At 39.0% G+C, this 26,017-nt stretch overlaps 1 protein-coding gene and 1 pseudogene across 2 annotated transcripts in view; one reads left to right on the forward strand and one right to left on the reverse strand.

The window, feature by feature from the left end:
* RNF216 (ring finger protein 216) overlaps window positions 1-20,301 on the reverse strand; it is a 135,095-nt gene extending 114,794 nt beyond the window's left edge. For both annotated transcript variants that reach the window (XM_032459982.1, XM_032459981.1), the window contains exons 1-4: window positions 20,145-20,301; window positions 14,413-14,548; window positions 9,173-9,306; window positions 443-1,300 (exon numbers count right to left, since the gene is read on the reverse strand). In XM_032459982.1, coding sequence (XP_032315873.1) covers window positions 443-1,300; window positions 9,173-9,306; window positions 14,413-14,497 — 1,077 coding nt within the window. In that variant the 5' untranslated portion in view covers window positions 14,498-14,548; window positions 20,145-20,301. The remainder of the gene's footprint in view (window positions 1-442; window positions 1,301-9,172; window positions 9,307-14,412; window positions 14,549-20,144) is intronic.
* Window positions 20,302-20,942: 641 nt separating this feature from the next.
* LOC102518392 lies at window positions 20,943-25,022 on the forward strand (annotated as a pseudogene).
* The last annotated feature ends 995 nt before the right edge of the window (window positions 25,023-26,017 follow it).

Here is a 26,017-nt window from a genome sequence, read left to right on the forward strand (position 1 = left end):
TGTGGCTACTGAGCACTTAAAATTTGGTGCCACTGAAAATGAAATTTAAATTTTATTTAATTGTAAGACATTTAACTTTAAATAGCCAAATGAGGCTACCACAGTGGACAGTGCAGCTCTAGATAACTTATTAACCTGCTTTCAGGGTTTGAATTTGGAGTTAACACAATTCCTTTTTATAAACTGGGCAGACTGCTAATATGACAGCACCAGGGCATCTACGATCTGCAGATAGAATCCCAGAGGGCTTGCAGGGGGGATAAGGATAGATTAAGGAATCCTGATTCAACTTTCATTATCTTCAGAGTTTTCCTTTTATTCTACAAATCAAGATTATACACCCCTTAGGAAAATGAAGTCCACACATATAATGTTTTTGCAACAAAAGGAAACTTAGTATATTCAGTGTCTGTAATTATTTACTTATCACAATGAAACTTACTGTTTCTTTCACTAATAGTGCAATGAGTTCTTGATCCACGTCAGGAGATTCTTGCCCCCAAAGGTTTTCCAAATTGGGCTCCTGAGATCCTTGCAGCGGAAAGGCTGGACCTGGCTCTTCATCATCTATTGCTAATTGTTGATCTTCAAGCTCTCCCAGAGGATGGGCAGGCTGAGGAGAAGAAGGGCCTGGAATCCCATCCTGCTGGGGTTCTGGTCTTGGAAAAGCTGGTCTTGGAAAAGCTGACCCTGGGGGCTCACGCTGATACAACAGTGGGCCCAGTTCTGCTTCAGGTTGCCGCTCCTGAGGAACAACCTGGTTTGTTATCTCACGGGGCTGTTGGTTCAGAGACTGGAAGTAAGGATGGTCTAACCAGCAGTCTTCTTCGATGGCCTGGTCATCTAGGATATCAGTTGATTCTCCCAGGTTTGATAAAAGCTCTGTCTCTGAGTCTTCAGATGACTGGTTCTGAGTGTCCAAAGGATCACTTTCTGGAAAAAGAAGATTACCTTCTTCCAAGATAATAATTTTCTGCTCTGATCTGGGGTTGACAATGTCATTTGTTGCTTGGTTATGACTGGGTCCAGGCTTGGATTCTCCTTCTGTTTGACCACTTGGCTTAATAAATTCAGAAACTCCGGGAGGCCTAAGACCTAGAAATTCACCATAGTCATCCTCAGAATCATCCTGTGCCCCAGAATCAAACAATGAGCTGTTACACACGGAATAATAGCCGTTCTTATCTGATTCAAAGGCTGCTCTAGGCTTTTTAGGCCCTTCTTCTCCCAATCTTTTGAGATCTTGCCATTGAGCAGCTGGTTTGATGAGATTGGGTCTTGAGGTCTGAGGTTTATTTGTCTAAGAAAAAATGAAATTTTAATAATAATAATTCAATTTTTCCTATGTCTGTATCTCCTCATGTACTTATACTGAGCTTCTGAGGCAGGACAGGAAAGAAACAAAAACAAAAACACTCTCCCCCATAAAACCTATTCTTCACGTTTATCTTAACATTGAAATCTGATCACACTATAGTAACTAAGAATCAAAGTAGCCATTCATAGATTGAGGCTTGAGTTATAATCTGAGTTACAATTTCACCTGAGAACACTAAAGCAAAAATAACTGCATAGTAGAGAAAATAATGAAAGAATGACAACACAGTAGAGGAATGAGAAATGTTTAATAAACACATGAAAAGAATCTAAATCCATTAGTAATTCAGCAAAATGCTAACTGAAACAAGATTTCACCAACCCCTCAATAGGACTGGCAAACAACTTTTTAGCTAGATAATGTCAAACACTGGTACAGATGTGGGAGAACTTTCATGCTATCATTCACTGCTGGTGAATTTAGGAGTGCAATTTGGTATAACTTATTTTTTTAAAACATATATCCTTATGATTTATAAATTTATTTTTCACATCTATTCTACAAACTCTTATGTACACAAAGGAGGCATATACAAGGATATTCACTGTTACACTGCTTCTAACATAAAAGGGAAAAAAGTGGAGACATTCTAAAGTTTGTCCCCAGGAGAACAGTGAAGTAAACCTATTATTTATCTGCTCTACAAATACTCTCCAATTCTCCTCCCCTCAAAAGAGGCATCTATATGTGATGAAATGGAAAGCTCACCAAGAAATGTTATTAAGTGAAGAAAAGTTGCAAAACAATACATACACACAATAATTCCATTTTTTAAACAAATTCAAACAGCACAAACATACCATTTCTAAAAGCACATATATATGTGTGCATGTGTGCGTGCACGCACACACACACACAAATACATACATAGGAAGTCAAAGAAAAAGAGCCAGAAGGATACACACCAAATTGGCACAACATTTCCTCTGGGAAATCTCTGGGGCAGAAGGGGCTGGTGAAGAGAGACTTCAGTTTTATCTAATTGTTCCGATATCTATAGAAAACATAATCATGTGTTGCTTGTAAATTTAAAAAGTGGAATGCCTAATTTTAAGGTAGCAGAATAAAGATGTCTCTGATCCTTCCTTCTCTGAAATCACCCCAATCCAGAGAGGAGAATGAAACACAGAACTGAAAATCTTTGATGAAACCAGCAGACATTTGTGATCCCAAATCACAATATACATGAGGAGCTGATGAATGCAGTGAGGGAAGTACAACCAGATTTCAGGCAAGGGAGAAAAAGCTTCAGAAAGGCAAAGAGTTTTCCAAAGTAGGTGGTGTGCTCTGTGGAGCAAAACCAGCAATCTCTTGTTTGGAAAAATGGGAATCTCCACCCCATTTGGTAGCAAAGATTTTCTGAGAAGGTTAGACAGAATGACGACACACATCTCTGACAAGCAGTAAGAAATAAGGCCAAATAAGTACATGTGCATGTGTGCAAACATCTGCTGACCGTCCTGCCCCCCTGCCCCAACATTCTCTGTCACAAGGAAGGAGAATTCCTGATAGTCAAGAATAGTGCCTGAGCCTTTCCCCAATGTAACTGCCTACAAAGAGCTGGTCCAGGAAAACTCCAACTGCATTCAAAGTACTAATACCTAACTACTGAAAAAGGAAGAAGTGGTAGATGAGTGACACATATGATGAAATCAGTACTAAACAGTGAATGAGAAAAGAAAGAACAGAGAAGTAATGAAATAATTATTTAATATAAATGTTTTAAATGATGATTTTGTAGAAATAAGGTAACCATCAAGAAGTTGGGAAGGGAAATGGAGAAGCTAAGGGTCCAAAGATACACTTAAACTTATAAATCAATGTAAGGACACATGTAAGGACAGCATTGAAAAGTATAGAAGTAAGCACTAGAAGAACTAAAAAAAACTGAGGAAAAAAAAAACCTAAAGATAAAAACTTTTCAAATGATAAGCAAGAACACACGCTTCCAATATAAATAAAAACAAAACCTCAAAGATGCAGAGAATACAGGGAAAGGTTATTTTTTAAAAGTAATAAAAAATAAAACATTAAATACTGTGAGAGAATTAAAAACTATCATAGTCACATTAATAAATATAAATGAGATCAATTTACCTAGTAAATTTAAGTTTCTTTAAATAGACTCACTAGGCAAAATCCAACTGTATAATCAACTACAGGCATACCTCAGAGACATTTCAGGTTCAGATCCAGACCACTGCAATAAAGCGAATATCCCAATAAAGCAAGCCACATGAAATTTTTTTATTTGCCATTGCATATAAAAGTTACGTTTACACTACACTGCAGTCTATTAAGTGTGCAATAGCATTATGTTTAAAAAAACAATGCACATACTTAATTTTTAAAAATGCTACCAGGAAAATGGTGCCAAAGACTAGCTCAATGCAAGGTTGCTACAAACCTGTAATTTGTAAAAAAAAATGCATTATCTGTGAGCACACTAAAGCCAAGGACAAAAAAACAAGATAATACCTGTATATAATGCAGAGTTACTGGAACACAATGGTTCAGAAAGCACATGGGTAAAGACACAAAAGTCGATTTCTGATTCTACGAATGCCATGCTAGATCATACAGATCAACCCTTCTATTAAGTAAAAGCAGAAACCCTGGTCAAAATATGAAAACAAAACCAAAATATCTACTTGAAAGCCTCAGAGATATATTAAAGGGGGACAGGATTCAGGAGGAATAAATCCAGCAAAATAAGCCCCACATTGGGATACGTTTCCTCTAGAGATGCATTTGCCCATCTCAGACCTGGCTGAAGAATGAGAAAATGAGCAAAACTTCTGATATCCTTACTGAAGACCCAAGTGCACAAAAACTGGAATCCAGAACTCACCATGGGGAGGAGGTCTGGTAAATCTCAAGTTCTATGGTGAATCCTTGCAATAAGGGTAAACTGGAAATATGCTGGGTCTCCCCGGAACTAAATCCTAGTTTCGAAAGTTTAAATACCTGAATCTGAGATTGTCAGTCTCCCTAGCCTTCTTTGAGAAACAAATGTGGGCCCTCTCTGAAGAAAGACATCATCTAGAACCTCAAAATTTTCATATACAATGACGACTACCACTCAATAAAAAATAACCAAGCATAAAAGAAGTTGATGCAACATAACAGAAAATCGAAACAAGAGAAGCAACAGACATCAGAAACAAACCAATAGAGACTTCAGACAGTGAAGTTATCAGATATGGATTCTAAAATGACATGCTTATTAGCATGTTTAAGGAAATAAAAAGACTAGATTGAAAATTTCAGCAGAGAACTAGAAATTGTTAGAAAGAAAGAAAAAAATGGGGTGGGTATAGCTCAGTGGTAGTGTGTGTTTAGCACGCACAAGGTCCTAGGTTCAATCTTTAGTATTTCCATTAAAAATATTTTTTTTAAAGAAAGAAAAAAAAAACAATCAAATGGAAATTCCAGAATAGAAAAATACAATAACTGAAGGAATCAATGGATGTGGCATAGCATTTTAATGAACATAGATAAAGAGAGAAATGAGTGAAATTAAAGACAGGTCAGAAGAAAATAACCAGAATAAGGCATAGAGATACAAAATGACTGAAAATAGATAAGAGAATAGAAGACATAAAGAATACAGTGAAAAGGTTTTACCAATTATGTAACTAAAGTTCTAGAAGAGGAAAGAGATAAGAAGCAATATCTGAAGATAAAATCCAAATATTCAAGAACAGTGGCTTGATTTTAGTTCTGAAGATTTAAGCAAGATGAATTTTTAAAACCCCAAACAACAAAGACCTAGATATAGCACAGGAAGACTGCAGAAATTAAATACAAAGATAAAATTTTAAAGAAGCAGCACATACTGCCTTCAAAGAAAAAAAAAAAAGACTGACTTTTCAACAGAAAAACGGAAGCCAGAAAATATTGGAATAATATCCTCCTTGTGTTAAAAGAAAATAACTGCCACAATGAATTTTATATCAGATTTATTGTAAAGAAAATCCTAAAGAGTGTTCTTCAGATAGAATAAAAAATCTCAGTTTTAAGGCCAGCGATGCAAGAGGGAATGAAGAAAAACAAAAAAAGATAAATATTTGGTGAAGAGAATAGTGACTATGCAAAACAAAAAAAAAGTAAGGCTTAAAAAAAATCTATACAGAATTAGGGGGAGGGTATAGCTCAGTGGCAGAGTGTGTGCTTAGCATGCATGAGGTCCTGGGTTCAATCCCCAGTATCTCCATTAAAAATAAAATAAATAAACCTAATTACCTGCCCCAAACAAAACAAAATGTATACAGAATTAAAATATATTAATAAAACAGTATTTAAGTTAGGAGGTGAATAAACAGAGTTAAAGTGTTCTAAAGTCTTTACAGTATCCAGGAAGAGTTTAAAGCTTTAATATACATTAGTGCTGAGGCCTCTACATTGTGAGGAAGCCTAAACTAGCCCTTAAAATAGATTGTATGTATTAGACATGATACTAAAACAAGTGACAAAGGAAAATAATAGACAAACTGAACCTGGAAGTTTAAAACTTTTGTGATTAAGGGACACTAACAAAAAAGTAAAAAGACAATTTACAAAATGAGAGAAAATATCCACAAATCAGACAGCTGATAAGGTACAGTATTCTGAATATATAAAGATTTAATAATAAAAAACACCACCACTTCAAAAATGTGCAGAGGATCTGCATAGACATTCCTCCAAAGAAGATATACAAATGGCCAATAAGCACATGAAAAGAGGCTCAACATCAGCCACAGGGAAATGCAACTCAAACCACGAGATAGCACTTCACACCCACAAGGAGGGCCGTGACAAAACAGACAGATGGCAATTATTGGTGAGGATATGGAGAAACTGGAACCCTCATACACTGTTAGTAGCAATGCAAAACGGTGCTACTGCTATGGAAAACAGGCTGGTAGAGTAAAACATAGGGTTACCTCATGACTCAACAATTTCATTCCTAGGTATATACCTGCTATGGTCTGAATGTCTGCACCCTCCCCTTCAGCCCCCAAGCTCATATGCTGAAATCCTAACCACCAAAGGTAATGGTATTAGTAGGGAGAATCTTTGAGAGGTGCTAAGTCATAAGGGTAGAACCCTCACGAATGGGATTATAGAAGGGGCTCCAGAGAGATTCCTAGCTCCTTCCACCACGTGAGGACACAGTGACAAAGTGTCAACTATGAATCAGGAAGGGGACCTTTCCAGAACACGATCATGCTGGAGTCTTGATAGAGTCCCAGACTCTAGAAGTGTGATCAATACATTTCTGTCGTCTATAAGCTACCCAGTATGCGGTATTTTGTTACAGCAGCCCAAACAGACTAAGACAATACTCAAAAGAAATGAAAACATATATCCATAGAAAATTTTCTACGAATGTTCATAGCAGCATTATTCATTATGCAGAATAATGAAAAAATGGAAGCAACTCAAATGCCCATCAATAGAGAAAAGGCTGAACAATATGTGGTACACCCATACACTGCACTACTCAGCAATAAAAAGGAATGAAGAACTGATTCATGCTACATCATACATGAACCTTGAAAATATTATGCTGCATGAAAGAAGCTGGTCACACAGGATCAGATATTTAAAGATTCTATTCACATACAATGTCCAGAATCAGCAAATCTACAGAGACAGAAGTAGGTTCATGGTTCTTAAGACTAAGTAGAAGAGAAGGGAAGAAGGAAGATAATGGTTAGCTCATCAAATCAAGAAAAAAGGCGAAAAAAACACAAGTACACGAAAAGAGCAAAAGGAAATGGAGGAATTGTTAAGTTCTGAGAAAGTAAAAAGAACAGGCTATTTTGATTAATTCTATTAAATACATTAAAAATGTTGAAGAAATAAATGATTTTCTAGGAAAATATCAGTGAACAAAACTGATAATGAAAACAACATAAAATCTAAACATCAATCACCACGGAGGAACCTGAAACAGTTTCAAAGAAGTGTCCTCCATGAAAAGCAACCAGATACCTTTAGGGTAAATTCTACCAAATCTTTAAGAAATAGGTAATTCCAACATTATTTAAAATATTATATCACAGTACAGAAAAAGAAAGAAAACTTCTAAAGTCCTTTCATCAAGTCAAAATCACGTTTATAAAAAAAAACTGTCAAGAGTAACACAGGTAAACACACACCTATGGGCCAATATCATTCATGAGCTCTATGGAGAAAACCCTAAATAAAACCTTAGCAAATGGAATCCGACAGCACATTACCAAGCAAAGACTGTCCAGAGACAAAATAATTTACCACATTAACAGATTTCTAAAAATCATCTAATAATCTACATAGATGCTGAGACTGAACTGGACAGAATTCTACATTTACTCATGATAAAAACTTGAAATAAAGTAGATGGCTACTTCCTTAACATAACTAAAAAAACTGTCTCTCAAGCAAAGAGCCACCATCACACTTAATAAAGAAATATTAAAAGTATTCCCATTTATGTTAGTGGCTATTTTTCTTATTCCCATTACAACTATTAAAGTTTTTGAGGAGTTATCAGTTAATATAATTAGACAAATGTAAAAGCTGGAGAGGAAGAAACTAAGTATCATTATTTACAGACAGACTAGACACCATCCCTTGAGAAATTAGGGTCAACTGAAAAATGATTACAGACAATAACAACAAGGTGACTGATTATGAAATTAATATAAAACCTAAAAGACTTTTAAATTAAAAAAAAAAAAGGTAAAAGATACATGGAAGAAAATATGCCACTGACAAAAGCAACAGAAAAGATAAAATAACCAGAAACAAACTTCAAAATATTTAAGATCTATAGAAAGAAAAACTCAAAATGCTCTGGCAAAGGAACGTAACACTAAGTGGAAAGACAAAACTTGTTAGAAAGGGTCAAAATTATAAAATTTGTTCTATAACAATAAAATACATTTTAAATTAAACAGTCTACCTATCTAATAGAATTAGAAAGGCTGATCTTAAAATTTGCATTAAAATATGAACACGAAAGTAGGGAGAGGGTATAGCTCAGTGGTAGAGTGCATGCCTAGCATGCACGAGGTCCTTGGGTTCAATCCCCAGTCCCTCCATTAAAACAAATAAATAATTAAACCTAATTACCTTCCCTAACAACAAAAAATTATAAAATATAAGCACAAAAGTATCCTGGGTGATTCTGAAAAATACAGAATAATAAGGGGAGATGAGCACTACCTGATATTAAGATACATTATAAATGCAGCTTTTTTTTTTCATACTCTGTGCATCTTTCCACATTCTTTGTAACACTAACTTCATCCATATGTGGTTACCTCTGAAACTTCAGCTGAAGTTGTCTTTTTTCTTAAACTCACACATGTATTTTCTTTTGGGGGGGGCGGGGAGGGGAGGTAATTACATTAATTTACTTATTTTTAGATGAGGTAGTGGGGATTGAACCCAAGACCTTGTGTATATTAAGTATACACTGTACCACTTGAGCTACATCCTCCCTGCAAGATACATTATAAGGTTGTAGTCATTACAATGGTATGGACTAGTATGTGAATAGACAGAGCAATAGTGCAGAAATTAAGTCCAGAAACAGACCAAAACTCATGACTTCTAAGCTAAGGGGACGTCAGGTAGGGTGTAAAGGGAGCTGTTCTCAGAAATGTGGCACAAGGGCCAACAAACAGGGCTACAAGTGTAGCACAAGCAGAGGCGCTCTCAGTTGCTCTACAAGACCCCAATACCCACCACTGAGTGGCTGAAGAACCAAATTATTAACCTGCAATAACACCTTATCATGGGAAGTTTTAGAAAACTCACTTCTGTCAGGATGACATCATCATCCAGGTCCTCTTCATCGTGTTGCTGAGGAGCTGGGGTGACCAGCATCGGAACCCCTTCCTCATCAGAGGAGTCAGATATGGTGATGGGTCCATCTCTGAGACTGATCCAGTCTAAAAGTAGGCAGAGAACACTGTCACCAGGAGGTGGGCATAATCACATTCAGTCCTTTAACTCAACTTTGGGATGAAAGGGTCAAGCCTAAAGCCAAGTTCATGGCTACTGGTGTGTTAACTTATCTCCTCAAGCAGCACATGCACCCAAGCATTAAGAGCCATGTCTCCATGCTGATCTTTGCCAATAATACATTTTGGGAATCACTAGAGAAAATCTGACAATTACTGTGCTCAAGGTTATGAACTCTTCTTTTACTAGATTGAAGAAATCTGTTGATAAAATCTTGACTGTAAATTTCTTAAAAGTGAAATAATGGCCTCCCACCTCATCTATATTCCTCTGACAGAATAAAACACTGTTTTTTCAAACCGATAAGTCTGAAAAAACTCTCACTCAGAAACAGTAGAATTTTCATTTAATATTTAAAATACTAAAATTTGCTCACCTTAGATAATAAGCCTTAAGTATCATTTATACAAACATGTTACAGTGTTTTAGTCAAACACCCATTTAGCATCGATGACAGTAAACAATCTGACTTCCCCAGTTTCCTTTTAAATATAACTTGAGTTAAACTAATCATCTAGATGTCGTAATTCTGTTCAAGGTCTTTAACTCCTTTTATTTGTTTGAAGACAGATCATGTTTGTTATGAATTACTGGAAAACACAAACTGGTATTTTTTTCCTGTCTGGGTCTATGGAAATGTTAAAGGTTAGAATGGGCAATGAAGAGAAAATGCATTAAGTGTCCTTAAAAAAAAGGTTAAAAAGAGAGAAAGAAACAAGAAAATAAGCAGACATTATCATCATTACATGTTTGGAAATCTCTCCATTAAAGCTCTAATATTTTTCTCAAGATTAATGCCTCATATATTTTTATGGTACCCAACAATATGAAAAGCAGTCTAAAATCAATGATCTCATTTCACTCCTGTAACAGAGCTGTGGTGATACCAAGAATAGCCATTTAAAACAGGTAAGTCCATGGGATCAAAGGTCAGACCACCTGGTGCAAATCTCAGCTTTACCATGTGCTAGCTACACGATGCCGTTATTGACTTATTTAAGCATCCATTTCCTCAATATTAAAGAAAGGTTAACAATAGTGCCCACTTCAAGTAACTGTACTAGCTGAGAAAACCCAAATAAAATGCTTGTTTATTACGGTACTTGACACACAGTAAAACTGCCTGACTTCAAGGCCAATGCTACCTATGCAGCAGACTGGTAAATCTAACAACCAACTGAACTGAGGGTCTGGGGAAGAACATTATAGAGAACTTCCATTAAACCTGGCAGAATGAATCCAAGTGATTGTAACCATCACCTTCTGAAACCCCATTAAAATGACAGTAGCAGAACTTTTAAAAAGTATACCTCTTAAGTACACAAAGAAGAGAAAAGATGACAGCTAACAAGAGATTTAAACAAATTCTGGAAAACAGCAGATTTACAGACAGCAAGAGTCTAGCAGAGTGGAAAAGGCTCAAATCTACTGCCGACAGAGCAGGCAGACAACCAGAGGTGGTCTGATTCATGTTGTAAAATCACTGATTTCCTTGAATAAATGTTCTGAATTATTGTGTGCCTTTGGTCATTTCTGGTCTTTAAACAGTTATTTTAGACAATATTATCTAATCTTACTGTTTGTTGATTTTGGGGGGAGGATTTGCCAAGCTTCTCACCCAGCCATTTCAGAAGACCCATCTTGTAGAGGTCCGTTCTAAAGAGTTACTGTGGCAGAGGCACTAGACACTAGGCACGGGGCCAAGAGAGGAAAGGGCTGCTAGTGAAACAGCCATAATGAGTAAGACGACCCTGGCTGTCTCCTGCTGCTTGGCTCCCTGAATGCTGCCAGACAATCTTAGATTCCATAGGCAGGAAACTGTAGATTCCTCTCTGGAAGAACTGGCCCAAGAAAAGGATGTTCAACCACCTTGGGGAACACAGCAAAAAAGTTAGCTTTAAACCTATCACCTTACAGTGAAGTCCAATGGTTGACAAGATACTCCCCAGCACACCAGGTATAAACACATAAGCTTTTAAAAATGCATTTTAAAATTTAAAGTATAACAGAGCAAAATCTATGAATACAAAAGGCCCACAACCTGTGTGATCATCACCAAGGTTCATAACACAACATTTCTAGCACATTAGTAGCCTAACTCCGCAGATTAGTTTTTGAGGATACCTTCCTTGATTTCTGGCTTTTTTGCAAATAACATGTCTGAGATATATCCATGTTGTTGCATGCTGCAGTATGTAGCTCTCTTCACTGTATGTAATCTACTATATGAATATATCATAAGTTATTTGTTCCTCTGTTGATAGACATTTGAGTTGGTTCCAGTGTTGGTTATTTTGGATAATGCTATTGTGAATATTCTTGTATATAGACCTTGGTATACTCAGTTCAGTTGGGTACATTTTAGAAGAAGTGTTGAGTCATAGGGAAAACATGTGTTCAATTTTAGTGGACAATGCCAAACAACTTTCCAAATTGCTTTTGCTAATTTACACTCCTACCACCAATGTAGGACAGTATGTGTTACTTCATGCCCTTACTGGAACACAGCCCTGCTCATTCACTCTATATTGCTACAATGGTATAACTGAGTAGTTAGCAACAGAGATCACATGACCTGCAAGGCTAAAAATAAAAGTGACTATCTGGCCCTTTAAGTTTGCTGAGTCCTGATTTAGTTATTAATTTCCAGGCTTTACTTCTTACCCGATATATGCATTTTAGGCCACAAGTTTTCTTCAAAACATGACATTAGATGCATCTCCTAAGCTTTAATAGACTGCATTTTCATTATCATGCAATTCAAAATATTTTCTAAATTCCACTATGATTCCTTTTTTTGAACTGCAGGTTGTCCTGAAATGTAGTCCTATTTTCCACACATGTAGGAATTTTCTAATTGTATTTCTGTAATTGATTTATGACTCGATTTCAATGTGGTTAGGTAACATAATCTATATGATTTGAATCCTTTGAAATGTGCAACTTGTTTTGTGGCTCAAAATATGGCCAATTTTGGTAACACACTGGGAGCAGTATTCCATATATGTTTACTATGTCAAGTTTGTTGACCATGTTCTTCCAATGCTCCATATTCATACAAATATTTGAGTGCTTGCTCTCAGTTATTGAAAGAAACCTTAAAATCTTCCATTATAATTGCAGATTTGTCCATTTCTCCTCTTAGTTCTCAGTTTTTACTTTGTGTATTTTGATACCATATGTACATGTATGGAGATTAGAAATGTTTCACCTTCCCAGACTATTTTATCTTTCCCAGAACTCTTGATCTTCATTAACACTTCTGGCTGGAGTGTCTACTGTATTTGATAATATATAGACTTAACAGTGCTGTTCTGAGGGCTACTATTTGTATACTGTACCTTTTTTCATTATTTTACTTTTAACCTTTCTGTACCTTCATTTTTAAGCCTATCTTCACTGGGTATAGAATTCCAGGTGAATACTATTCAGCCCTTTAAAAAGAGTGCATTACTGATACACCAACAACATGGATGAATCTCAAAAAAATTATGCTGGACAGAAAAATGTAGGCACAAAGAGTATATACTATATGGTTCCATTTATATGAAATTGTATAGTGACAAAAAGTAGATCAGTGGTTTCCTTAGGCCAGGAGTGGGGTGAGGACTGCCTGCAAAGGAGAATGAAGGAATCTTTCTGGATATGTTCTACATCATGACTGAGGTCTTGGTTACATGGGTGAACTCATTTTTCAAAAGTCACTGAACTATACACTTAAAATGCATGCATTTATTGCACGGAAATCAATACTTCAATAAAGATGATTTAAAATTTTTAAAAAACCTACAGGGGTTGGCATAATAAAAACTATTAACACAGCTAATAAAAACAAAAGCAACTATTTATGCCTTAAAAAAATACTGTGATGGATGTAGAACATACAAAACTTGTCTAACAGAAAAATATACCTCCAAAATCAATAATTTCCCACAAGAAATGAGTTGTTCTTAAAGGAACTCTGTTCAAGTATATTTAAGACCCAGTTAAAAAAACAACTACTACATTAATTTGATATACATGTTCAGAAAATTTGGAAATAACTATATATACAAATTACAGCAAGGATTTAAAACTTTCTGAATCACAATAAATTACAGCTATAATCACTACCAAGTTGGAATACACTATTAATAAAATCCTCCCAAATCAGTATTTCTTTTGTTTCCATAATTTCCATAGCTAAAGCAAATTTATTTTTCTCAATTTATTTGTTTAATAAAATTTGCTCAATGTTAAATACTCTGAGAGCCATAAACATAAAATTTACCCTCTGCTGGAAAAAAAATCCTCTTGTTAAGCACAAAATATCATCAATGGGAAATTACACCAAAAAAACAGTACAACCTCTTTCATGGAATTTATACTTATTATCTTTTCCTACTCATCAGCACGAATTTTTTTCCTTTTAGCCCAGGTGTAACTGTGAATTAGGATCTGATAGGAAATTTCACATGCATTTAAGACTCTGAAAAAATGTGGGCTCCCTTCCCTTTATGAATCAATTAATTTCCTCAATTTTATACACTGTAAAACAAAAGAATACATGTCCTGATATTCCCTGTAAGGCTGAAGCAGGATTTTCTGGCATAAAGCAATGAAGCATTACACGAGGTGCCAGCAATGCTTCAGCAGCACCTTTAGTACTTTCCGAACATGCAGGCCTGAAGGAGCACTCCTTTGCAGTCACCATTCCTTTCACCATTCCTTCAAAAACAGAGTACTGTCATTGTTCTCATACTCCTACCTCTTAAGATCCAATGACTAAACATTCACACCTCTTTTTAGTTTGCTAATTAATAGCTTAATAATCTACTTATGATGAAGATTCTTAAATTTCATTCATGCCAGCAGGTATCACCATTTGATACAAAATTCTAGTCTGATGAGCCCAATCTTAACTGATGTTCTGAGGTCTAAAAATAAAACGTCTCTGGGTTCTACATGGTGCAAAACCAATTCATTTCAAAGACGATATAACCATAATTCTAGGGAAAAAGCAATGATGAAAAGGAGAACGTGAGAACACGTACCTTGTCCCCGGTGGCAGTGGAAGTTGTTCAAGTGAATTACCTCTTCATTGTTGTTTCCCTCTGCCATTTTCAAATGCAAACACATACATATGCGCTCGCTAATATCTAAACATGGCAAGTATCTGTTCCAAAGGATCTGAAAAAGAAGAAAAAAGACGATATAAGAATGAGGGAGTATCAAAACTCTTCCCACACATCTGGTCAAGGTATCATTCTAAGTTTATAGTGAAAATACCACTAAAAAGAAAAATAAAAGAATGAATAACTAAAAAGTCAACAGAAGGAAAAAATGGAATAAAAAACCCAGTTACTGCAAAAGAACATACAAAAGATGAATAAAGACTCAAAGAATAGATGGGACGTATATAAAAAAAGTAAAATTAAAAACTCAAGTACAGCAACCTATGGAATAGGAGAAAGTATCTGCAAATCATAGTCCCTCATAAGGCATTAAAATCCAAAGTATATAAAGGTCCAAATGCATATTTCAGAGAAGAAAAAAAAGAACAGAATAATCCCTGATTTAAGCTTTGATCTCAAGAAGTTAGAAAAACAGCAGTAAACTAAACGCAGAAAAAACAGCCAAAAATTTTATAAGAGCAGAAATCAACAAAAGTTTATAAACATAAAGCTGAGAAAAATCAAAGCAAAAACTTCCTCTAAAAAGATTAATAAGATTGATAAACCTCTATCAAGAATGATTAAGGAAAAAAGGAAGAAAACACAAATTACCACTATCAGGAATTTAAAGACACCATTACAGAGTCTACCACATAAAGAATGTTATGAATAACTTTGTATCACTTCATCTGAAATTTTAAATGAAACAGATAAACTCCTTGAAACACAATTTACCATAATTGAACAAAAAAATTAAATTTGAATAGATCTCTAGCAAATAAAGAAATGGAATAAGTAATTAATAACCTTCCCACAAGGAATACAGCAAGCCCAGAAAGTTCCCCTAGTAAAGTCTCCTAAACATTTGAGGAAGAAATGGAACTAGTATTATTACAAAAACTCAGAGAATAGAAAAAGAACAAACATTTCCGAAAACATTTTATGAGGCTAGCATAATTTTGATACTAAAAGCTGATAAGAACATTACTAGAAAGACTAGCATCTCTCATGAACACAAATGCAAAAATCCTAACCAAAGCAATGCAACTTACATTACTAGAACAAAAGAAAAACTACATAATCACTGCAGATGGGAAAAAAAAGTGTTAAAATTTAACATCTATTCATGATTAAAATCTTTCAGCAAATTGGTACTGGAGGGGAACTTCCTTTGTCTGATTAAATGTATTTCAAAAACACTTGAGTGAACCTCACTGAAAGGTGAAACACTGAAAAGGAGAGTTGAGGAGAGTTCTCTGAAATTGAGGAGAGTTTTCATCATTTTTTGTTAACACTGTATTGGAGGTTGTAGCAAGTAGAATCAGGCAATAAAGAAATCAAGTATCATGCTGAAAGGAAGAAATAAAAGTGGCATTATTTGCAGATGGTAAGATTGCAGTACTGATATAAAGACAGAAAAACAGAATAGAGGGCTCAGAAAAACAGCCACATACATTTGGTCACCCACCAAACAAAGATGCTACTGAAATGCAGTGGGAAGAATGGCCTTTTCAATAAAGCTGGGCCAAAATAGGAAGAAAATATATATGGGAAGAAAATGAGTCTTGATGCCACATGTAAACATCAATTCCAGATGGGCTATCAATGAAAGATAAAACAATAAAAATACTACATTACAGGAGGACAAAATTATGTCTATTTGATGGTGTAACTGGACAGAGACACCACTGGGATGAATAAGTGAATAAACGCGTAGCAAAGTCTCTGTCCTTGACCGATGGCTGGGTAAAGAAGCTGTGGTGAATATACACAACAGAACACTATTCAGCCATGAAGAAGAATAAAATAACGCCATCTGCAGCAAAATGGGTGGACCTGGAGATCGTCATTCTAAGTGAAGTAAGTCAGAAAGAGAAAGACAAATACCATATGATATTGTTTATATGTGGAATCTAACAAACGGACACAAATAAACTTATCTATAAAACAGAAACAGACTCACAGACATGAAGAACAAACTTATGGTTACCAGGGGGTAAACGGGGTGGGAAGGGATAAAGTGGGAATTCGAAATTTGCACCTCTTGGGGAGTGATGGAAATGTTAGCTACTTGACTGTAGTGGTGGTTTCATTGGTGTATAAGTCTATCAAAATTCATCAAATTGTACATCTGAATATGTGTAGTTTACTGTGCAGAAATCATACCATAATAAAAGTGTTTAAAAAATTAAATAAAAACCTAATTACCATCCCCAAAACAAAACAAAAAACAATGGATCATTAAAAGTGGATTATTCCAGAAGTCAGAAATGGCACAGGCTGGGAGAAGCTGGCATACCCATGTCATACTAGCCCCCACAAAGCCTCTTTCTAGCATATTTTTTAAGTGCCTATAAATGATTATTGCTTTTCACTCAAATACTAGTTTTTCATCACAATCATTACTTAGATAGCCATTCTTTGTACTCCTGTACTAAGTATAAAGTCATAACTGCAATAAAGAGATTATTCCAGAGGGGGAGGGTATAGCTCAAGTGGTAGAGCGCATGCTTAGCATGCACGAGGGTCCTGGGTTCAAGCCCCAGTACCTCCTCCAAAAATAAATAAACCTAATTACCGCCCACCCCCCCAAAAAGAGACTGTTCTAGTTGAGAGAGGGCAGGTTGTCAAGGAATGATTGGCAGAGATAGTAATATTTAATCTAAACTGAATGCTCTGCCAGTTCCAGACTTAGTCTTAGGGGAATAGCACTTCAATCTAGGGCTCTTGAAGCCCAAAGTCACCATGTAAGAAGCCTGACTACCCGCCTGGAGAGAGCACACAGAAAGTCCTGACACCAGATGGAGAGGGAAAGAGCAGCTAAGCACAGCCTTCTGGCAGTCTCTGGCAAAGCATACAAATAAAGAAGCCATTTTGGAAGTGTATCTTTCGGTCCCAGCCACCTTGAATGACAGCATGTGGATCAGAAAAAAAAAAAAAAAAGGCCCAGGTGAGTTCTTCCCAATTTCCCGACTCACAAAACTGCCAACAAATTAAACTGTTGTATTAAGTCACCACATTTGGAGAGGGTTTGCTAACAGGTAAATGAAGCAGAGCTCTAATTTTATTTTCTAACCAATGGTAAGCAACGCAGAGTTGTGCTTAAGGAAAATCAACCCAGCTGCAATGTGCAGGACAGACTGTAGAAGACATCTGGTGGCAGGAAACCCAGGAAACAAGAGCCACTGAAGTCTGAACTACAGGTAACAGTAAGCAGAGGGAGGAAAAAGATACAAGATACTGACTACAGAGTTAGATTCAATGGGAATTTTGTATGTAATTGGCCATCAGGGCAAGAGTGAGCAAGGAGTCAAAGCATATCCTCCAAAAGGGGGAGAAGTAAGTGTTTTCAATGATCTTTTTACAGTTGAATCGTCTGTGAGCTCGTGACAACCTGCCCCTTCTATCCTAATACTGTCTACAGGTTCTACCTGATGAATTTTCATATAGCATTGAGTTGTTTTGTTTTTTTAAACCACAAATCTCATCATGGTAGAACCAAACTCCTTACCATAGTCTGTGAAACACTGCCTCACATGACCCTTGCTGACACAGCTAGCCCCACCTCAGATCTCTTCCCACTTCCACCATTCTGCAGAGACGATGGCTCAGGTCCTCAAACATGCCATGCTTCTTCCCTCCACTCCAGGCTCTTCTCTCCAGCTGGACACTCTTCCTCACAGCCTCTATTTGACCAAATTAACTGTATTCATCCTTTGGTTTGTCATCCTAAATGTCACTTCCTCAGAAAAAAACCTTTCCCAACTATCCCCAGTGTTTGTTCACACAACATCTCTCTCCTTCAAAGTACTTACCACACTAAGAATCTAGTTACTTATGAAGCTATGTTTAATATCTTATTTTCTCCACTGAAACAAGTTCCAAGAAGGTAGAAACGTGTGTGTAATTCGTTCCCATAGCCTCAGGACGTAACACACTGCCTGGCAAAATACTCCGGAAGAACCTGAATATACACCACTCACAGTATAGCAGGATAGTTAGGAGCATGAACTCTGAAACTAAACTGAGTTCAAGTCCCAGCTATGCCCCTTACAAGCTTTGTGACTAGCTAAGTTATTCTTCAGCACCTCATTTTCTTCCTCTTCAAAATATGGATAATGACAAAACCCATGTTGTCGAGGATTCAGAGTTAATATATGGAAAATGCTTAGAACAGTGTCTGGCTAAAGACAGATGTCTGCAGTTATGTCTGTGAAAGCCTTATCACAGCCTAGAATACAGGGAACACTTACTGAACAGTAGCTATCAGAATTAGCAAACAGGCTCTCTCATTTGTCCTATTTCATAAACTTTCAGTCTCCCTGACTCACATCTCAACTTTATGAGACTTCTGAGGGACTGCAAAGCTTCTCTTTTATTAGCTGCTGCTGGCCTTTGGGAGAAAAAGCTAAAGCCTCTCCTTCAGTTTACAGGCAGGTACAAAATCTGGCCCCAGGCTCTCCAGCTATTTCCTCAAATTCAACCACTCCCTATCCTCAGACACAATAAATAACTTACACAAAAACACCAACGGGTGGGAGGGTATAGCTCAGTGGTAGAGTGCATGCCTAGCACGCACAAAGTCCTGGGTTCAATCCCCAGTATCTCCACAAATAAATAAATAAACCTAACCCCCCCAAATTAAAAAATAAAAATAAGTAAATTATTAAAAAAAACAAAACCCTAACAAAGCATTTCTTGCGGTCTTCCTGCAGGCAAGCGTACTCCTCCGTTCACTCCCAGCAGGATAAATCATCTTCTCTAGGCATCAGCAAAAAGCCTAGAAGCAGCTCCACCAAGGCAGGCACTCGGCACGACGTATCCGAGTTTTTACACGGCCCCCGGCTCGCGGACATCGGAACTCTGCCCTGGAAACGCCACCGGTACCCGCAGGCACTCAGTGAGCTTAGTCACAAGACTGAAGCGGCCCGAAGTTTTAGACAATCGTCCCACACAGTATTCGGGCCACGTCCCACGCGGGAACCTCGCTCTCCTTCGCGGCTCGGGGCACATCCGTCGGGCTCGTGACCTCCGCGCTGCAGCGGGTTCCGACACACCGGGGGAGTCCTCACCCCGGCTGCGCAGCCTCTTCGGGAAGGCGCCCCTCCAGAGCCGAGTTGGGAGTGTTGAGGGCCGCGGCCCGTCACCCCCCCGGGCCGGAGGCGTCGGAGTTCAAAGTCACAGCCCCTGCCCCCACACGCGCTCCGGGCGGCGCTCGGCTCCACAGCCACCGCCTCCCGCGAGGTGCCGCTGAGGAAACTCGGTCTTTCGGCGCTTTTGCCCTCGCGCAGCAGGCCGACCGACCGGCCCGCAAAACTTCCCGAAGTGGCGGGAGCGGCGGAGGGTCCGCCGGCTGCCCGCGCCTTTGTCGCTCTCGCCTGACCGCTAGCCCCACTATTCAGGCCGCTCAGCGTTCGGCGGGGCCCCGCGCAGGCCCCCGGCTCGCCCGCGTCCCGGCCACCGCCGGGCCGGGCCCGCGCCCCCCGCCGCCCCTCACGGCCGAACCCCCGCCCCCGCTCCCACCCCCGGGCTTAATGGAAGCGCCGGGCGGAGACGCCACTCGCTTCACGGAGCCTGCCGAGGAGCTGGCGCGCCCCGCGGCCGACACTTACTCGCCACTCAACTCGCCAGCTCGCAAGGCGGGCTCGGCGACTTCTGTCGCCGCGGCTTCTAGTCAGCAGGAGCGGCCGCGATAGCTCGGTCGCCGCCGCTGAGGCCGCCGCGGCGCTCCTTCCGGCCCGGCCGCGGCGTCACCTCGCGCCTGCGCACAGCGCCCCCTCCCGACTAATGACAGGAAGAACCATAGAGGCACGCCGGGTGCTAGGGAGGAGGAGCCTGGGGAGTAAGACCATAGAGAGGGACTCCTGTCCTCTCCTCCATCCCCACTCGCTGCTCGCTGAGTCTTGACTCCCCCACTAGGCGGGAGGACCAAAGGAACTGAGAGTCCCTCAACCCCGTGAGGTGTCACTGTCTTCCTGGAGTTGAAAAGGGCGTAAAGCAGATGGCCATGGAAATCTACTGGATATGCACTTATTTGACCCGTTACCTTTGGCAAATCATTCATTCAAAACATTTTCGGAGGGCTTCCTGTGTGCCAGGCGCTGTACTAGGAAATGGAGATATAACGCTATACAGGGCCCCTATTACCATGAAGCTTTTAGTGGGCTAGTCCATAACTGTGAACTAACCAACTAAAATACTGGTGCAGGCAGGAAGTGTTCCAGAAACACACACACACTCACACACAAACATGAAAAATAAAGCAGAGAAAGGATAGAAATGATGCAGATAATAGTGTGGTCTGAATGAAGTGAGGGAGTGAGACGGTGACCACATGGAGGAAGAACACTTCAAGCAGAGGGTACAGAAAGGGCAAAGGTGCTAACATGGCAATATGTTAGAAAAACAGCATGGGTGCTGCCCGGCTGCAGTGCAGTGAGTGAGATGAAGAGTGGAAGGGAATGGGCATGGCGAACTTGTTGGGAGCCAAATCATGGAAGGTCTTAATAAAGAATTTGAATTTTCTTCTAAGTATGATGGGAAGCTGCCTGAGAATTGGGAGCTGGGGCGTGAGTTGACTTGCTTGTGTTTTCAAGATCACTTTGGTGGCTGTTTGGACAATAGACTACAGACAGATAAGAGTGGAATCAGGAAAGCCTGTTAGGAAGCTATTTCAGGATTCTAAATAGTAAGAAATGGTGACTTGGACCAGTATGGTCAGGGCAGGGAGGATGGTGGTGGTGAAAAACGGTCAGATTAGGGATTTTTTTTTCCTAAGGTAGAACAGAGAGATTTGCAGATGAATTAGATGTGGGCTGAGACAGGAAGAAAGGAGTCAAGGATAACTACAAGATTTTTGGCTTGTGCAGCTGAGTGAATGATGGTGCCGTTCAAAGATGGGGAAAATTGGGAGGAATAGATTTTGGTTAGAGTAGGGAGAAGTGAACGTGTTTTGGACATGTTACATTGCAAACTAGACCTTCAAGTAGAGATATCAATAGGCAATTAGACCTATGAGTCTGTAGCTTCAGAAAGACAGAAGACCTCAGAGGCTGGGGATTTAAATTGGGATTTACTCAGCTGTAAGTAATATACAAAGCCTCCAGATTGGCTGTATTTAAACCTAGGGTATGAGTGTAGATAGAGAAGAGAGGTCAGCTGAGGGGAGCCCAGGGTAATGTGAACATTTAGGATCTAGAGAAGGTTGCTGAGAGGGAAAGGGCAGTGAAGGAGGAGGAAGCCCAGAAGAGGGTGATATCCCAAGACCAAAGAAAGGAAATGTCCTGAGCAGAAGGGAGTTATCAGTGGTGCCAAATGCTGCTCAGAGACTCAATACAATGGAATTGAGTCTCAGTGAAACCAGAAGGAGGGCCGTTAGCTGAGCATGAGGTCAGGGAGAGGGTCTTGGAAATTTGTGAAGGATAAAGAGTGGAGAGTGAAATGACTAGCAGAATGCAGAGGCTTTCTGGTCGGGAGTTCTGTGGTCATAAATTTAAAAAGAGGCTGGATAGCAAGGATATGGGTCTTTCTCCAGCATCTCATAGTCAAAGAGAGGGATGCTTGAAATTGAGGTCTTGGAGATGGTGCAAGCTGTTGATATTGATGGAGCCTAGGTTGTGATTGAGGTAGAGAGAAAGTCTTAATCATTGAAGGGGATCAAGAAACTAAGAGGCCTGGGTGGAGCCAGATTATTTAAAAGGATGTTAAATCGTCAAGAAAGATGTCGGAAGTGGCAGGTGGAGGGCATGGGATAAGACAGGTCCTGAAATCTTCAGTGAATGAGAAGGAATGACCAGCAGGCCAGCAGACAGTAGGAAAGAGAGTGGCTGAGTCTGATGGCACACGCTTCCAAAGGTTCAGTTCATTGTCATTGTTGTTATTTTTTATTTGCTGCTCCATCTTATCAAGATGCTACAGAGGAGCCCACACCAGCTCTCTCACTGAACCACAAAGCAGCACGGCTAAAAAGGGAACAGCCTGCCCCAAATCTGACATTTGAGCAGTACCACCACAAAATTTGCCTAATCCATTCTCGCTCATTAGTAATATTTTTCTTTAGATGGAGTCATTTTTTGTTAAAGTGTATTTATTTACAAAGGAAACTTTATTTCACTACTATAAATTAAAAATGTCTCACTTTCAATAAGCAGAAAGTAACCAGAAAAATCAATTCCACTTTATTGATTTTTTGTACATATATATTTCATTGAAGTATAGTCAGTTTAAAATGTGCCAGTTTCTGGTGTACAGCATAATGCTTCAGTTATACATGAACATACATATACTTGTTTTGATAGTCTTTTTCACCATAGGTTACTTCAAGATACTGAATATAGTTCCCTGTGGTATGCAGTAGAAACACGTTGTTTATGAATTTTTAAAAATGTATAATTAAACAAACCAATGACTTACAAGTAAAAACTAAATCAAATCAAGGTGTGAAACATAAAACTAAAAATAAGCTTTGTTAGGGGAAGAATGGAATCTAGTGGCCTTGATCCTAGTGCCAGGAAGGTTTGCAGGCCTAAACATGCAGGGCTGCTTGTTAGGTCACCGTGAAAGTAGTGGTAGCCCCTTCTTGGGATTGAGGTGACCTAAAAACCCGCTGCTCCAGGCTGCTGATGGGTACTGGATCGGGGATTGGGTGGGGCACTAAACACCTGTGCACAATGTAACCAGTCAGTGAGCAATGAACTGAATATTGGAATAGGAACCTTCTTCTGTCCCTGTACTAACAGGCAGCCTCAATCAGGCAAATCCTGCATTCTAAGGCTTCCAAGAAGAATGTATTACTGCCTGAACACTTCTATTCCTTTTTTGATCTTCGAAAAGAATTCAAGAAGTGTTGCCTGGGTTCACCCGATACTGATAAGATGGATGTGGTAGCGATGACAGGGTGTTTAAATTTTGAGCAGAGTGGTTCAGCCTCCCAGTATGGAGCCTCTCAAGTTGAGGATATGGGTTTGAAGATACAAGTTTAGCAATGATTTCAAACCTTTATAATCACAAGTTCTCAGATCCAGAGAGAATAAATTACAAATTTGAAAGTGGCACTTGCCCCAAGGTGGAACTTATTAATGACAAAACAGCATCAGTCAGGGCATGAGGTTTACTGTGGCAGTCTTTGGATCAAGATAGTGCAAGATTCTTCAAAGGCCTCAATACTGCAAAGGGAGGTGCAGAACTTTATCTGAATGCCTGGGGCCAAAGAAATAGAGAAGCTCTGGTTATGTTTTTGAGTGAGGAGCACAGAGACCTAACACCACATAAGCACAAACATCATGTGAGAACCCAGTTCATTGAGGTTTACAAAGCATCAGGTGAAGATTTTCTTAAAATTGCTGCTGGTACATCCAAAGAGGCAGCCCAGTTTCTCCCCAAGGAAAATCAGCTCATTGTCCGCATGCGGGGGCTCCCACTCAACCTCCACAGCTGATGCAGTGGTGGCCTTTTGAACAGCATTGCCCCATCACTGGAGGGAAGGAAGGTATCCTCTTTGTTACCTGCCCAGGCGGCAGGCCAGAGGGGATGCTTCTGTCCTCTTTGCTTGTGAGGAATACGCACAGAACCTATCCAGGAAGCATAAGGACTTGTTGGGTAAAAGATACACTGAACTCCTCAGAAGCACTGAGGCTGAATCCATTCTCCTCGGCCCCACTCATTCCACTTCCAACCCCTCCTGTGATTCCAAGACTACCCCAGCAATTTGTGCCCCTACATATGTTAGACTGTATACACCCTCAAGCTCTTCCCTATGCGGCCACAACTGAGGACATCTTGGACTCTCTGGTGGAATTTCGCACAGAGAATGGAACTCATGGGGTCCACATGGTACTGAAGCACCAGGGCCGCCCATCAGGAGATGTCTCTATCCAGATAAAGTCTGTGGACAGAGCATTTATGGCTGCACAGAAGTGTCATTTAAAAAAAAAAAAAAGAAGGACAGATATGTTGAAGTCTTCTCCACAGATACGCTGAGGGGATGAACTTTGTGTTAATGGGAAGCAATTGGCTTGTCCCTGCTGCCATGTAAGTTACCGTGCCTGTCTCCTCCCTCCTACACATTTCCAGCTCCTGCAGCAGCTGTTCGTACTGAAGCTGCCATTTATTAGCTCCCTGTGGTTTTGACTCCATGAGCACTGCAGCCCTCCAGAGTATACCATCCAGCAGGCACTCAGCTCTTCCTGAACTACACAGCATACTATCCCAGTGTTTGAATGATTCATGGTGATCCTGAAACCATCAGGCATAAGACAACTTATAGCCACTCCAGGGGAAGTTTGTGTACACTCAGGCTGTAGTATTTTCAGCCAACATGATTGGACAGTGGACCTGTGCCTTATCTTTTGGTGGAGTGAAAAATTTGAGCCAGTGAAGCCAAATCCATACAGCAAGCAGCATGCCTGGCTCCTTGTGATTGCAAATGGCATTTAAAATGTGAATTTGCGGGGGAGGGTATAGCTCAGGGGTAGAGTGCATGCTTCGCATGCATGAGGTCCTAGGTTCAAATCCCCAGTACCTCCGTTAAAAAAAATAATAATAAAGAAAGAAACCTAAGTACCTCCCTCCCCCCATAAATAAATAAATAAAATGTTTTAATTTAAAAAATAAAATGTACATTTGAAATCAGATATTTCCATTGCTTCCAGCTAACTTGGCTTCACAGGTGTTTCCTAAGTTTTAAGTCTTTGAGGGAAAAAATACTCTACTAGCGTCTACTGTCTCCGCCAGGAACTCTGTTATGGAAGCTTCATTTTTGTGTGTTCCCACTCTTTTCTCTCCATCTCCCTATCTTCTGCACAATCATGCCCTCTTCCTAAGTATTTCAAGAATATGATCTCAGAATACTTAAATGACAAACTTACAAAAAGAAATAATACTAGTATTTTCCCAGTCTCTTGCCATCATGATGTCATACAGTTAAAAATCAAGGAAAACTATTTTTTAAACACCTTGGAATAAATTAGAAGAAATGGTGCACCCACCGCAAAACATACATAGTTAAAAAGTTGAATTTTTTTCTCAACAGGTACCAGCTGTAAATTTAAAAAAAGAAAAAGAAAAAGAAAAAAAAAGAATGATCCAGGGGCCAAAAGGCAAAACCAAAAATGAAGCAGCTACGTATAGTTAATAATTTCTAGTTTGAACTGTAACTGAATATTGTGGCTTCACATGTATTATTTTATATTGTTTATTTATATTTTTTCACTTTATTTTTTACGGAAGGATAGTTAACTTAAAATGTTAGTTTCAAGTGTACAGCAAAGTGATTCAGTTATACATATACATATATTTTCAGATTATTTTCCTTTATAGCTTATTACAAGATTATTTTGTATCATTGATGGCTTGGACTTTAATAATAAGTTAAAGTTTTTAATATCACAAAACTGAGAATTTTTGTGTGTTCTAGAAAGCAATTACTAACTGAAGTGAGTGCTTGTACATATTAAGATAACCTTAAACCCTTTTCTCTAATGCCTTA

This window comes from Camelus ferus, chromosome 18 (genome assembly GCF_009834535.1).
Source record: "Camelus ferus isolate YT-003-E chromosome 18, BCGSAC_Cfer_1.0, whole genome shotgun sequence".
NCBI classification, from domain to species: Eukaryota; Metazoa; Chordata; class Mammalia; order Artiodactyla; family Camelidae; genus Camelus; species Camelus ferus.